The following is a 15,464-nucleotide window of genomic DNA, read 5'->3' as shown; positions in this document are numbered from 1 at the left end:
AAAAAAAAAAGTAAAGTGATTATAATAGTCAACAAGACAAAATAGAAGTTTTAATTATGAAAATGATCATAATAATATAATAGTTTCGGGAATTTACACCCATCATCAGAATCTACATTTTAAAAGACATTAATATAACACTGGATGTTAGTATTCTATAACAAATTAAAAAAAAAAAAAAAAGGGAGTTTTTTATATAAAAAATCACAAATTATAAATATAAACAAAATAATGTCCAAAAAATCCATGTAACATGATAAGACTTATTAAATTTCTTCTCATTTCTTCCCACTTCTTTTATATTTTTATATACAATTACGCATTGTGACATACTACTCGTAATTGTATATAAAAATATAAAAGAAGTGGGAAGAAATGAGAAGAAATTTAATAAGTCTTATCATGTTACATGGATTTTTTGGACATTATTTTTTTTATGATTTGTGATTTTTTATATAAAAAACTTTCCTTTTTTTTAAAATTTGTTATAGAATACTAACATCCGTGTTATATTAATGTCTTTTAAAATGTAGATTCTGATGATGGGTGTAAATTCCCGAAACGTTCAAAAAATTTAATGTAAAAATAAAACAGAAAATAAAAAAATAAAAAACGTGGAGGTTTNTTAACTAAAAACTTCCATGTAGTTTTTTAATTTTCTGTTTAATTTTTTCATTAAATTTTTGTTCGTTTTGGGAATTTGCACACATCACTGGGCATCTACATTTTAAAAGACTTTAATGTAACAATTAAAAAAATCATATGGGAAAGTTTTTTTATTAAAAAAATCACAAATTATAAATATAAAAAAGACAATGATTTTTAAAATATCCATGTAACATAAAAATTATTAACTTAATTGTTTTTTATTTTTATACATAATTATGTGTATTATGATATCCTTCTTACTTCTTTTATATTTTTATGCATAATTATGTGTATTATGACAATTTGAATATGTCAATATTTTTAATTATTGTTGTATATATTATTAATTATAATTTTTATTATAACATGGATTTTTTTTAGACATAATCTTTTTATATTTTATAATTTGTGTTGTTTTTTATAAAAAACTTTGCATGTGATTTTTCTGTTTACTTTTTATACATTAAATTTTTTGAACATTCGAGAATTACACCCATTATCAGCATGAATATAAAAGACATTAATATAGCAAAGGGTATATTATTCTACAAAAAATGTAAAAAAAAAAACAAAAAAAAAAAAAAAACAGGTGGAATATTTTTTATAAAAGAAACCCACAAATTATTATATTTTAATTATTCATTATTACTTATGTACAGCTTAATAGCTCTTTTAGAACTGGGTATATTCATCCGTACAAATAAATGGAATTCCCCGTTTTATTTAAATATTTATTTGGAGGACCATTTGTCGTCCTTATACTATAAATAAAAGCTCGATTTATTTCGACATTTGTCGAAAAACGGTTAATTGATTATTCCCTTAAAGCGGTAAAAGGGAAGGCGCTTTTGGTGGATAATTGCTCATGGGGAACTATCTGGACTTTCACATCCGTCTGGGGGTTTTGTGTTCAAAGACCGTGGATGAGAAGGAGCGGAGTTGTCGGCCGGTTGTCGACCCGAAGAGGTCAACGTCCGACAAGGAGCTCAACACGACACCGATTTTCGCAAAAGTGAAGGAATTCTTTAGAAAATGGGTGCCAGGGGGACGAAATTGGCCAGCAGTGCACGTCTCGATGGGAAGACGGCCGTCGTCACCGGAAGCAGTGCCGGCATCGGCAAAGTCACCGCCAAAGAGCTTTTTCGTCTGGGTAAATTAAACTAAATTTAACTTATTTTTTTATCAATTCGGCCAAAAAGAGCGAAATAAAAATCAACACAAAAATATTAATTAGTTATCTTGTATTTGGGTTATTTTTTCCCCTTCTTGGATTCCCACATAACAGAAGAACCGTTTTTATTATACATTGCTTTACAAAAAAATAATTTAAAAAAAATTAAAAATTTTATTTTACTATTTTAAAAATTACTTAATTTTTAAAATTACGGCCGATTATGAGCCAAAACCGCTTAATTCCCAATTAGATTTAAAATCTCCACAATGTAAATCACTAACAAGTGTATTTAATCCTTTAAAAATTCCTTTATTCACTATTGTGCTGGTGCTGAAAACAAATTAAGGAAATGCCCAAAATCAGCAAGCACGAGGATGGATAAAATCAAATGTACACTGCGAGAGTTTTAGATTTGTCTGAAATGACAGTTGTCGGGCATTCAGTGGTACCAAGAGATTGCAAGGTGTACTCACAGACCAGAATTGGGACCCAATTATGATTTTTTAGATTTCACATTCTGAGCTTTTCCACTGCTTCTGAAACGCTTGCAGAAATGAGCCTACAACTCAGAAGAGACCATCATCAGGATTGCTTATTGTTTGCAAACGTCATCGACATTTGACAGAAACTGTAATTTCAGAAGAGTCCCAATTTTCTCTGCATTCACCAGATAGACATCTTCAAGTTTATTAAAAAATAGAGCCTCTACAGCTAATGCAACATTGCTGGAAGGGGTGGTTCAGTTATGGTGTGGAGTGAAATTTCTTGGGAGACAAAAATGGAATTACACATTTTTAATAGGCTGTCGCTTAATGCAGAAATCTACATGACAACATTTCTTGAGGAATATATGGTGGCATTTGCTCCTGTTGTTAGTGAGCAATTTTTTTAATGCAAGATAAAAGAAGTGTTATGCATTACTTTTGAGATGTCAATATTTACTCTCTAATATTTTCTTTGGTGATTGATCAGCCTTCTCAGTTTAAATATATTTTTTTCTTTCCAAAAAGTAGATTGGGGATGAGGACAGGAAGACAGAAGATAGATAGATATAATATTTCAGGGTATGGTGTTTATTCTTATATTTGTTTCAGCTACTCTAGTTCTTAGCAGTTCTCCAATCCATCTAGATGTGGTTTGGTCTACGTATTTTTTCCCCAGGGAGACTTACATTGATACATGAGATGCATTGTCGAAAGCTCCCTCAATATCGAGGAACGCGCAGATTGCTATTTCCTTTGTTCCCAGTGTTTCTTTTAGGTCACTGGTTAGTTGGTACAGTGCAGTTTCTGTTGATCTTCCTGCTCTGTATGCATGCTGACAGTAATGGAGAGGCTTGTTTACCAGTGCTGTCGTTCTTATATAGTTGTCTATCAGCTTTTCAAGGGTCTTTAATAAAAAGGATGTTAGGCTGATTGGTCTGTAGGATTTGGGGGATGTGGGGTCTCTTTTCCCCGCTTTTGGTATAAACACCAACCTTGCCCTAGGCCATGTCTGTGGTATATAACCTAGTGCTAAACTGCTTCTATATATATATGTAGCAGTGTTGGAGTAATTATATCCATTCCTTTTTGTAACAGGATGAGAAAGATTCCATCCGTTCCTGGTGCTTTGTACGGGCTGAAAGTGTTAATCGCCCAGAGGATTTTCTTCTCTGTGATTATTTCAGCTGCTTTCTTCCAATTCTCTTTCTTGGGATTGTCTGCTCTCACATTTTCTGGGGAGATGTTGTAGGTACTGCCTGGAAAATGTGTACTTAGAAGGAGCATTGCTTTTTGTTGCATGTCTTCTGCAACAATAAAAATAAATCTTCGTTTATCGAAGGTGGGTACTACCAGCTATCTGTTATCCACACATGTACCTGTTCATATACTATAACGATTTCTTTTGAAGTCCTGATGAAGGCGATATATTCTGCCGAAAGCTCGACAAGAAAATAAATGTTGTTTCTGTTTCCTGGCCTCATCCCCAATCTACCTTTTGGAAAGAAAAAAATATATTTACTCTCTAAGAAAGCCAGTCCAAATCCCTGATTTGAACCCTATTGAGTACTTTTGGAATGAGCTCGTACGATGGGTAAAACAAAGAAATAACTCTCTTACAACATTAGCTAAGCTGAGTGTTATTTTATTTGAGATATGGGGTGAAATTTTTCAAGAAGTGGTTAAAGGCTTAATTACGAGTATGCTGAGAAGATTAGAGTGTGTAACAAGAGCTAAAAGATATATGTATAATGTAATAACATATTATGTCGGAAGCCCCAATAAAAAAAACATATTAAAGGTTTTTAAGTTTGTTTTATATGTTCATACGCAAAAGTGATTTTTTATAAAAATTTCTGTCCTTGAAGTATTTTTATTTTCACACTAACCAAATTTTTAATAAATACCTCAATTATAAAAAAATACCAAAATTTCAAAGTGTGCTTCTTTTTGTTGGCAGTGGGTCTCCACAAAACTAATAAATAGTTATTAATCATACAAAACTGATAAATAGTGAGAATCATCAACCAATAATAAATAATAAAATAATTTGAAAAACTGTTTTAAAGTACAAAATAAATATATTTATAAAGGAGTAGATTTAAGTGAATGAACTGTTTGTTTCTGTAACCCAAATATGGTCTTTTCCTCTGAGAGATTCTATCAAATGTAGAAAATCTCTATAATTAATTAAACTTTTTCATTGAAAATTCTAGGAGCTCTGTTATTCTTGCAGTCAATTCTCGGCTAGATGGATTAGCGTTTTACCAGCAGCCACCCAAAAAAAGTGTTTTAGTCATGCTGTAAATAAAAATAATGTTAAATGTCTATTTTAACACTATTACAAAAGAACAAATATCTGAATTTTTTTGTAATTAATTGTAATTTTGGTCGGACGAATCATATTATCTAATATAATTAGTGAAAGGTTTAAATAATTAGGGGATGAGGCAAATAAAATACACTAAATAATTTATACAATAATATGAAACAAATTTTAGGTGCAAGAGTGATTATGGCATGCAGAGATGTGAAGAAAGCCGAAGAGGTTGCAGAAAGCATCAAGACTGAACTGTCGGACGAAAGCAACCTTGGCGAACTGGTCGTCAAGCAGCTGAATCTGGGATCCCTTGCTTCTGTGAAAAACTGCGCCGATGACTTGAAGAATACAGAAACTAGTATAAACCTGCTCATCAACAACGCAGGAGTCATGGCGTGCCCGCTAAGCAAGACCGAAGACAACTTTGAAATGCAATTTGGAGTCAATCATCTCGGCCATTTTGTATTTACAAATATTTTACTTCCCAAGATCATCGCCTCTGCACCGTCGAGGATTATTAACTTATCTTCTTCAGCACATGAATGTAAAGAACAAACATTAACGGAAAAAAAATATCGTGTGTGATCAACTTTTTGTTTTAGATGGCGAATTGGTTTGGGATGATATAAACTTTGAAAGAAGGACTTATCGCCCAATTAAAGCATATGCACAAAGCAAATTGGCAAACGTCCTATTTTCCATTGAACTTGCAAGGCAGTTAAAAGGTTAAACTTTGTTTCATTTTACCTCTATTAAATAAACTATATGAAGCTTTTTCCTACTGTCCTACTTTTACTTGAAGTAATGTTGCTCCTGTTATAGATAAAGGTGTCACTGTATATTCTGTTCATCCGGGGGTTGTAAAAACAGAATTAGGACGCCATTTTGACGATACCTATTTTTGGGGTGCTAGGAAGATCATCAATACGTTGTTTTACCCATTCTACAAGACAGCAGAGGAAGGCGCCATGACGACGTTGTATTGCGCTTTGAAAGAGGATGTCGACAACTCTGGGGCTTATTTCTCGTAATGTCTACAAACTGGAAAACTCAATTTATAGTTTTTAATATAAAATTAATTTTACAGGAACTGCAAGATGACAAAAACTTTTGATGACGAAAAATATGCGAACGATGCGAAAACATTATGGGACAAAAGCGTTGACATGACTAAAAAATTCTTGGATATTTCATATACTAACTAAAATATTATTTATATGTATTATTAAAAATCTCATCTTATTTTTAATGTGTTTTGAACGTTTATTGCACCTCTAGCTCATAAAACTATTACTTTTAACATTTATTAATAACAAATATCAATTTTATTAGTTCTTGCTCACATTTTTCATCGGCTTCTGTAAATGTAATGTAATCGTAAAAAAAATTGAATTTGTCAATCAACTTTGATCTTCATTCTAACAATTATAATATATGTATGAAATTCTCATTACATTAAACTATAACTAAAAAGAAAAGTTTAATTCTACTTAAGCCACATGTTTGATGGGCCAATGTGAAGGAGAGGAAACTTTGAATGGTCAAATTGTGTGCAGGATGTTCAACAGATTTGAAAATGATGAAATGAGTACATGACCGTTAAAAATGGTGCAGTTTTATGTTGGCGTACACTGGTAGTGGGATTATTTTATCCTCCATTATATCTCTTTACATTATTCTTTGAAAAACTAGTTTTTAAAAGGTAGGTAGGCAGGTAGTATGGAGAGGTTTAATTTTGAACGCCCTAAAGGACTCATGTATATACAAATGAAGAAATTTTCGAGTAAAATGACTCAGCATCCCAAGATAGGGTATCACTATAGTTTGTATTAAGTGCCATGGCGTAAATTAAAATTTTATTTTACATCCCCAATCCCTATTCACATTACGCTTTACTAACTTGTCATTTTTACGAAACATAAAAACACAACTGTGAGTACCTCGAATGATTTTTAGAAAAAAGTAAAGTAATTCCAGGAGGGTTAACGTCAACTATCTATTGAGTTGATGATGGGTGTTAGTCAACTCATGCTGAACCAGCGCAGGGTCAATAAGTGACAGCGACGGTACCCATTGAGTCTCATGCATAATCAGACAAACCACATTGCAATATTTTTTCCATAGTATTTTCAATTAAAAGGCTGTGGGGGCTAGGCCAGGTTTAGAATTCAGAATCGTTAGTGTGGCACATAAGAGTTGGACCCATCCCAACTTGCATTTATAGTGGGTGTTGGACGGCAAGTTGGTAAAGTTGGAGTTGACAGAGGGTGTGGGCCTAAACTTGGGGTTGATAATGGGTGTTGGTCTACAAGCCATTAAACTTGAAGTTGATGGTGGTGTTGGTCAGTGAGTATGTAAATTTGGAGTTAATAGTGGGTTGGCCTGCAAGTCGGTAAACTTGGAGATGATGGAGTTGGTCTGTATAAACTTGGGGGGTGATGGTGGGTGCTAGTCTGCGAGTCGGGAAACTCGGAGTTGATGGTGAGTGTTGGTTTGCGCGTCTGTGAATTTGGAGTTGATAGTGGATGTTAGCCTGCAAGTCGGTAAACTTGGAGTTGATAGTCTGCATAAACTTGGGGTTGATAATGGGTCTTGGTCTGCAAGCCATTAAACTTGAAGTTGATAGTGGTGTTGGTCAGTCAGTCTGTAAATTTGGAGATGATAGTCGGTGTTGGACTGCAAGTTGCTAAAGTTGGAGTTGGTAGTGGGACTTGGTCTGCATAAACTTGGGGGTGATGGTGGGTGTTAGTCTGCGAGTCGGGAAACTCAGAGTTGATGGTGAGTGTTGGTTTGCGCGTCAGTGAATTTGGAGTTGATAGTGGTGTTGGTCAGTGAGTTTATAAATTGGAGTTGATAGTGGATATTGGTCTGCATAAACTTGGGGTTGATAGTGGGTGGTGGTTCGCGTGTCAGTAAATTAGGAGTTAATAGTGGGTGTTGGACTGCAAGTTAGTAAAGTTGAAGTTGATGGTGTGTGTTGGTCGGTGAGTCAGTAAATTTGGAGTTTTTTTAATATATATATGAGGGTTAGCAACGATAGAGGTCATATCAACCCTCGGGGTGCTGGTGTTTTTTAAAAAAAAAGCACATTTGTAAGTATGTCGAGTTCAAATGCTGGGCTACTAGATTCAAACCTGGGACTTTTACCTTACAGTGTGATGAGCGCCGTGTCAACGCCGCAAAAAGCAGGGTTTACAAACTTAATTGTGATGATTGCAACATTAAATATATGACAAAATGGCAGAAAATGAAAACAAATTTCTGAATTTAAGTACCATCTTAAAAGAAACAAAACCTAATTTAAATTTAAATTACACAATTTCAACAAAGAGAGGGAACTAGATTGGTTTGAACAATTTGAAATACAAAATGTGAACTTAAACATTAATTAAAATTACAAAATATTATATAAAAATCCTAGTTTTAACATTGCATAAATAATATTTGACATATAAATTAATCACTAATTTAGAAATATTTTTTCTTATTTATTAGGATAATATTATATATAGTTGTTTTGTAATTCATGTTTTTCACTGGTTAAAAATTAAATTAAAACCAACTTCTCATTGGAGCGTCGCATTGGAGGTGGATCACAACACAGGGCAGGTTCACCATTGCAATCCATGTTGAGAGTTGTGTTTGTAACTTTGTAACTCGTTCACCCTGATGCAAAAGCAATCACAGACTTGAAGGATGTGTATGCTCACAGCCCATGCTCATCCCTAACTCAGCCTGCAAGAGAAAATAAAGAATGGAGCACAATTTGCATCCATCAACTCCCGGTGCCCTGGCCCATTCGGTGCTTCCCTTATGGTTCCCTTCCAGCTTTTGTAGACTTTGAAAAAAAACCCTAAATAAATAGTCAATAAAAATAAATACCCTCAGTTGATAATAATTTAAAATGATCATTTGAAAGAAAAAAAAAATTAAATGCTCAAAATCCAGATCGTAAACAACAAATCTGAGAGTAGAACCATATCATTTACCAAAAGTGAATCTACATATTCACCCACCTTCATCATTTCTGTTTGAAGTGTCCCGTCAGCAGTCCTACTGTCATTCTAGTCCTAACATGTACTACATGTAATTAATTGTTCTGCCATTATTTTCTGAGATGGTCTTTTGATGAACCAAGGACTTATTTGTAAACCTTTGCCTGATGGACCTACGTTTCGGCAATTTGGCGTGCTATAAAATGATTCGGAGGCCTTTTCTTTTACAAAAAGCACAGCTTTTATTCTTGACGTTGAGATGTTAAAACCATTTGAAGAAAACTAGGTGGATAATCGATGCTGCAGGTTATCAAATAAAAGAGGTGTGCTTTATCTTTGCTGAAAATGAGAAGATAGTCCGTGTAAAATATGATGTGAAATTTTTTAAAACTTTATTTAGGGTCATGTTTAACAAACATCCTTGCCGATGCCGAAAAACCCTGTCTTTTTGGTCGAGTTTTTAAAATCTTATAAAAAGTGTGTGGTGATTAGTAATCGTTAATCAATGATTATTTGGAAATCGTGAGAAGCGGTTTGGTTTGATGTAAGTTTCAGAAAAACGTTTTCTTTATTGAACCAACATTTCCATCTTTATTGAGATCATCTTCAGGGCCTGGGACTGACAAACATTGTTTAAGTTTAACAAATACATGTAGGATGTGGTAAAAGTGAATTTATACAATGCAAAAAATTCACAATTTTTCCACATCCTACTTGTATTTGTTAAATCTGAAGATGATCTCAATAAAGATTGAAACGGCACGATAAAGAAAATGATTTTCTGAAACCTACATCACACCAGACCGCATCTCACAATTTCCAAATAATCTTATAAAATGTCTTTATTTCATTTGAAAGTTCCTACACTCCAGAAATATTTTAGAAACATTACCCCTGCCTTGTTCAGGTTGGCAAGAATTAACCCTTGACCTACCAGACCTTTACAGAATAAGGTAAAAGTGGTTAATGTAAGGAGAAAAAAACTTTTTTCAAAATTCATTTATTTCATAAAACAATTTAGTCAACACACAAATAGTGCACAGCGCTATTTAAAATAGCACAAACTGCACTTATAAAATTAATACCATTAAAAATAACATTGGAAGGCTTAAAATGATTTTAACCCTAATATAACAAACGAATGAGAATATTTATTTTATTTTTTACAACAGTAGACTTATAACATGATAACAGCATACTTCTTTTCCAGGTGAGAAATACTAACCCCTATGTAATTTTGTTCTGGTACCTTAATTTTCTCATTTTGCTTGAATTCCATGTTTGTTTGAGCTTTAAAAATCACACCAAAGGATTTAAAAAGGAGAGAAAGGTTTGAAAAAATAAACAACTACAAAATAATCATTTTTTTATAATTATAATTAATTATCCAACATTACAGATCACAATAGATCAGTTGTTATTGAACAATAATTACAATGCAAAAATTTTGTAAATTTTGAAACTTTTTTTAAATACATTTCGTCCTTTTTTTTTTTTTGTAAGAAAAAAAAGAAAAGAAAATTAAACAATGAAGGATAATGCCAAAATGTGCAAAAAATCCATTCTGGCATAATGGAAAACGATTCAAATTAATTTAAAAGTTGAAATTTTATTCATACAAAGTAACAACTTAACTTTTTGTTTTCATATATTTTTTGGGAACTTTTTTTGTTTCTTTTTCTTTTTTTCTTTTGGAGGATGTATAAAATTTCTCAGGACCATTCTTTTTTTTTTTCTTTTTTTACACTACAACTAACTTATCTAATCGATTTATAAATTATTTTTCTTTGTTTACAATGCTCCTTTTATTCTTTAAAGTCTAAAGGAGACTTTGAAGAAAAGAAAACTTTCAAAACATGAGAATGTAGAAATTAACAAAACCTCACCCCAGCCCCCCAGTTTTTCTTTAAAAAGTCTCTTAAAAACTATAAGCCGCACAAAATGACGCGAACTTCGGAATTCTTAAAAATTATCACTTTTGTTTTATTTAAACATCTTTTCTCTTCTTTTTTTCTTATTTTAATATTTGCTTTCATATTCTTTTCTTTCTTTCATTTTTATAGTCCACTAGCACACTCTTTAGCTCCGCACAAATCATAGAAACAAAAAAAACAGTCAGCCCTTCAAATGCACTATCCCTTCCTAATCCTCCGATCCTCTGAACGACTTTCTCAATAGAAAGAAATCAACATATATTTTTTTAAAAAATTTATAATATATAAAAAATCAAATCTTTGGGACTCTCTGCCTACATTAAAAAAACTTAAGAGCTAAAATAATAACTAAAGTGAGAAAAATAAATTATTTCCCATTTAAATATACATAGCTCCATTTTATTTCTTAAATACACAAAAAGCTTTCTTTTCTTACCTTCCAAACTTCTTGACCTTTTTTTCAACAATATAATCTCTTATAAATTATACACGAACTTTCGCGTCGAAGGCAATTCTTGTTTTAAACATTTATTGTTACTTTTTACATCTTTATCAAGCTTTTTTTTTTTTTTTGAAGAAAACGCACGATCTGTATAAAAATATCTCAATGTACGACACACAACGTTTAAATTACGAGACAAAAAAATAAATACAAATTAAATTTATTACAGTAATAAACAAATTTTTTTTCTCTCGGGAATTTCTACAAAAGTGTAAAAACTACTTTTTTACGGACAGATTTTGAAAACTAAATTTTTTTTATATTCAAAGCGAATAATAAAAATATCCATTAAAAATGAGGTTTCTCCTTTTTTTCTCTTTTTTTAAAATTTTCAATATTAAGTTATTATTTATTACTCCTAAAAACAAACTTGCCCTCGGTATAAAAATAATCTGATTTCTAACATGTATTTTATATAAATTTAATTTTTTTAAACATCGATTGGTGAACTATTTTTAATTCAGACATTTTCACACGTTTATTTTTATTTTCAATATAAGACTTTTGAAAAGTACAAAAATGTTCAAATTTTAACTTATTATTTTAAATTCTTTTAAGGCGTTTTTATTTTTTAATCTACCTTTATGTATGGTGTTACACTAAGCACGCTTTGGAGGTAGTTTATTTTGTTTTAAAACTGAAAAGATATATATTTTTTTATTAAGTTATTACAAAAACGGCTATAAATTCACGAAAATTTTGGAAATCTCAAAAACCTTCAAAATCACAATGAAACATTATTTAATGTATTACAATAATATTGCACCTGATTCCTATTATATAAAATTACAAAAACAACAGTGAGTAAACAAAAAAAGAATAAATAAATAGATAACAAAAAATTTAAAAAAAAATATCTATAAACTGTGATAAATGGAGACACTGCGCGAATTTTCTGCTAAGGAATGATATTTATCACTTTTAGATATATATATACTCATTTTCTCATAATAAATACAATAAATTATTTTAAAATATAGTACTAAAAAGAAAGGTAACAAAACCGTTTTAAAGAAAATTACGAAATAGATACCATAGTTGGTATAATGCACTATTTAATTTAATGAATGAATTTTTATTTAATTTAAATCAATTTTGGAAAAATATATGTAAAAAAATATATATGTTTATATATAATATAACAGAAGATTTAGATGAAATTCAATGCAATAAATTAATTAAAAAATATAGACAGGTGATGGGTAAGCTTAATGACGTTTTGAGAAAAATGTGTAAATTATTTTGTATATTGTGTACTTTGTTTTCTTCTTATTATCACTTCCAAGCTTGACTTATGTATCTAGGAGAGTAAACTGATGATTCTCAATTTGCAGGGGGGAAAATATCAGCAGTCAATTCAAAAAATAAAATTAAAAATAAAAACGAATTTAAGAAACTAACAAAAGAAAAGAAACCATTTTATATATAGTCGCCTTACTTATATTACACTCCCTTAAATTACATTTGTTGCCAGTTTTCAAAGAGGTGAAAAATAAAAACTTCTAAATGGCTAACTACAGGCAAAAACATCTTCCCAAACATTTTGGCAAAGAGGAAATTTCATTTAAAATTATTTTCCCTTACAATTTAAATTTAATTACTTATACTTTAAACCTTAAATTCATTTCTTAACCTAACTTTTCTTAATTTTTTTTAAAAATTTTATTTTCAATTTTTTTTTTAAATGATTTTTATGTATTAACTTCTAATCTTATAACCTAAACAAAACAAAAAATATACCAAAACAAAGAAAATATAAAATCAAATTAAAGAGAGAGAGAGAGAGAAATAGAGAGAGAGAGAGAGAGATAGAGAAAGAGAGAGATAGAGAAATCAATAAGATGCTTCCACATTTTTTCATTCTTTCAGAATTTGTAAAAGGTTTACAGGAAAAAATGAGGAAGAGACACTTTTCAATTATATATTTTTTTTGTTTTCAAATTTTCATCAATTTATTAAACCCTTCGATTATTTACTTTTTAAGAAAAAGCGAAAGTGGAGATAGAGCGAGAGAGAGAGGGAGAGAGAGAAAATTATTCTTGTTTACATGAAGTTAATTATATGTATATATATAATTATTTATTTTTTATAGTCGTTTTTATTACTTTTTCTCTTTTTTTTTTACAAAATTTAAATAGAACACCTGTCAAAACGACCCCTTTTTGAGCAAACAATAATAAAAATTAACATACAAAAAAACAATGTTTTCGTGTTTTAACTAAGATTTTTTTTATATTTATGGGGGAAACAACAAAAACATTGTTTTTTATCTTCACAAAAACAACTAGATAAAAATAAAATTGCTGATCAATTTTAACGGATAAATTCTCCTTTTTTGTAGGGTTATTCTACTCTACTTCTTTTTTTGGCTTTTTCTTCTATATTTTAAATTTTATTTAAATACTTTTGTCTCGGCACTCAAATCTCCCCATTATATTGAAAAACTATTGATCATAAAAAAATAGTAGAGTCCCCTCCTTATATTTCATGACAAGGACTTTATTTCAGACCTTTAGGAGGTTGTAGAAAGTATCCAAAATAAAGATTTTTTTCTTTTTATCTTAGTTACTATGCATTATTTCTACAATGTTAGTCAATTGTTTTTATATCTTATTCACCTAAGGTCTGCAAGAGAACAAAAGCTACGAATGTACGGAAACAAATGCGGTTTGTTCTTTGTAATAATTTTCAGGAAGCAACAGTTAACTGCACCTATTTTTTTTTCTCAAAACAATAATGAATAACTTTTCCCTTTTGGCACTTAGATTTTCTATTATAATTAAATTTATGAATGTGACAGGGAGAGCTGTTTAGCATGAGGAAAAATTGTAAACAACAAGAAGAAAACACAAGGACGGGAACAAGATAAAGAACACCCAAAATGACAATATTTTAATTATTTATCAAGTAAATTACTAAAAGATTCGTTGGAAGACTTTTTAGCACTAATATTCTGCGATGATTTTTAAAGTCTAAAAAGACTTAAAATAAATTAATAAAATAATTTTTTTAACACTATTTTACTTCCGAATATTTACACATTTTAAGTACTAATGGTTATTATTTAAAATAAAATTATTTTAAAAAAATGTGAAATATTGTCTTTAGAGGTACAGTTTAATTGTTGCTATCTAAAAATATTTTTTGAACAGAGAATAAAACAAAAGTGAAGAAAATTACAAACCGATTATATATATCTTCTATGAATTTTTTTTGAAACTGTCTTTTTCATTTGTCATCTCCGTGATTTGTCAAAATAAATTTCTATGGTTGAGGAGGAATCGGTGAATTAGTAGGTGTCCCCTTCGGTCTCTCTCGCTCAAGTTCATTTAATTTTCGATTTTATCCCTTGGTTTATACGTAGAACGTCCGCTTCAAGCTTCCTTCTGTCGTCTCATTACTTCTGCTGCTGTTGGTAAGCATAAGTGTTGTCCGGAGAAGCGGTGTTCGAGTGTTGCTCTGCCTCCTGGATCGGCAGAGTGTGGATTATAGGAGTTGTAGGTCCATATCCGTAATACGGTGCTGGTGTTATATACTGCAATTGAACAACAGTATAATTTTATAGCTGAATTTAGAAATACTGTATTATATTATTTATTTTTACCGTTATTAATATTGTTACAAATGAAATTAAATTTTAGTGCATGATTTACGTGTGCGTATTTTCTATATGGGCTAAATATAAAAAATACTAAAATAAACTATCCCTCTCAATATATTACACATAGTCAGCATTGATTAAATTTATGTTGGATGTCAATAGATAACCTCAATAGAGCATATTTCATGTCAATAGTAAAATTATTACATTCCACTATATACAACACCAATTACACATGCATGGAATAACTATGCACAATTATGTTAAATTATTTAATTTCTATTAGCATCATAACTACTTAATTTGAATATTAAAAATAATTTTTCATTCAAGAATCAATAATAAATAAGGCAATAATTATCTATTTAAGATGAGATTGTTAATTTTATTTGGACATAATGGAGATTTAACTTGGGATATTTGAGAATGTTATGTTTAACAAATACCACAAAACTAATAAGTAATAATTTTACGTTTTATATCATGTTATGTTACGAAAAAAGGTAGCGCGAGTGTAAGACTATGCTTCAGCCACTGTTGCTCGGTTTCTCAGCTCTCATATTTTTTTTTTTAAAGTCTAAGACGTCTTTCAGACAAGGCAGTTGATTCAACTAGTTAAGCAGATGGGTATCAGGGAGTGTAACCCTTTAATAAATTATTACGAATCACTCAAACCTCACAAGCAGTCAACTCAACTGCCTGCAAGTGCCTCTCACACAGTCACCCCGGCTGGTCGACTCAACATAAAACAAATAACTAGGCATTTGTCTTTCACACCAGCCGTTTATTTGAGTCAACTGTGTTCACC

General features: G+C 30.7%; 2 protein-coding genes and 1 long non-coding RNA gene across 10 annotated transcripts in view; 1 reads left to right on the top strand and 2 right to left on the bottom strand.

Annotated features, from left to right (window-relative positions):
* The first annotated feature begins 1,557 nt into the window (after positions 1 to 1,557).
* LOC106662147 (retinol dehydrogenase 14-like) lies at positions 1,558 to 5,873 on the top strand. Its single transcript, XM_014385979.2, has 5 exons — positions 1,558 to 1,798; positions 4,806 to 5,168; positions 5,227 to 5,349; positions 5,447 to 5,651; positions 5,712 to 5,873. Exons 1-5 carry the CDS (start codon positions 1,681 to 1,683, stop codon positions 5,827 to 5,829), a joined length of 927 nt encoding a protein of 308 aa, XP_014241465.1. The 5' UTR covers positions 1,558 to 1,680; the 3' UTR covers positions 5,830 to 5,873.
* Positions 4,347 to 9,088, bottom strand: LOC112126545. The gene is made up of 3 exons (XR_002910035.1): positions 8,641 to 9,088; positions 8,188 to 8,462; positions 4,347 to 4,605 (listed from the first exon to the last, which is right to left on the bottom strand). It is a non-coding gene; the product is annotated as an uncharacterized LOC112126545 (long non-coding RNA).
* Positions 9,089 to 13,512: 4,424 nt separating this feature from the next.
* Positions 13,513 to 15,464, bottom strand: part of LOC106662146 (protein alan shepard) — a 189,673-nt gene continuing 187,721 nt past the window's right edge. For all 8 annotated transcript variants that reach the window (XM_014385969.1, XM_014385972.1, XM_014385977.1 and 5 more), the window contains one exon: positions 13,513 to 14,590. In XM_014385969.1, the coding sequence (XP_014241455.1) occupies positions 14,453 to 14,590 (138 nt within the window). In that variant the 3' untranslated portion in view covers positions 13,513 to 14,452. The remainder of the gene's footprint in view (positions 14,591 to 15,464) is intronic.

The sequence above is a fragment of the Cimex lectularius genome, unplaced genomic scaffold (genome assembly GCF_000648675.2).
Source record: "Cimex lectularius strain Harlan isolate CLEC.00 unplaced genomic scaffold, Clec_2.1 scaffold3, whole genome shotgun sequence".
Taxonomy (NCBI): Eukaryota; Metazoa; Arthropoda; class Insecta; order Hemiptera; family Cimicidae; genus Cimex; species Cimex lectularius.
The sequence above is the reverse complement of the archived record's forward strand: the minus strand, read 5'-3'. Positions and strand labels throughout refer to the sequence as shown.

Excerpts from the sequence above, each read along its gene's own strand:
- LOC106662147 (XM_014385979.2), top strand. The coding sequence starts at position 1,681 with ATGGGTGCCAGGGGGACGAAATTGGCCAGCAGTGCACGTCTCGATGGG. Across the intron at positions 5,350-5,446 it reads ACTTGCAAGGCAGTTAAAAG|ATAAAGGTGTCACTGTATAT; the intron begins GTTAAACTTTGT and ends CTCCTGTTATAG. Across the intron at positions 5,652-5,711 it reads AACTCTGGGGCTTATTTCTC|GAACTGCAAGATGACAAAAA; the intron begins GTAATGTCTACA and ends TTAATTTTACAG.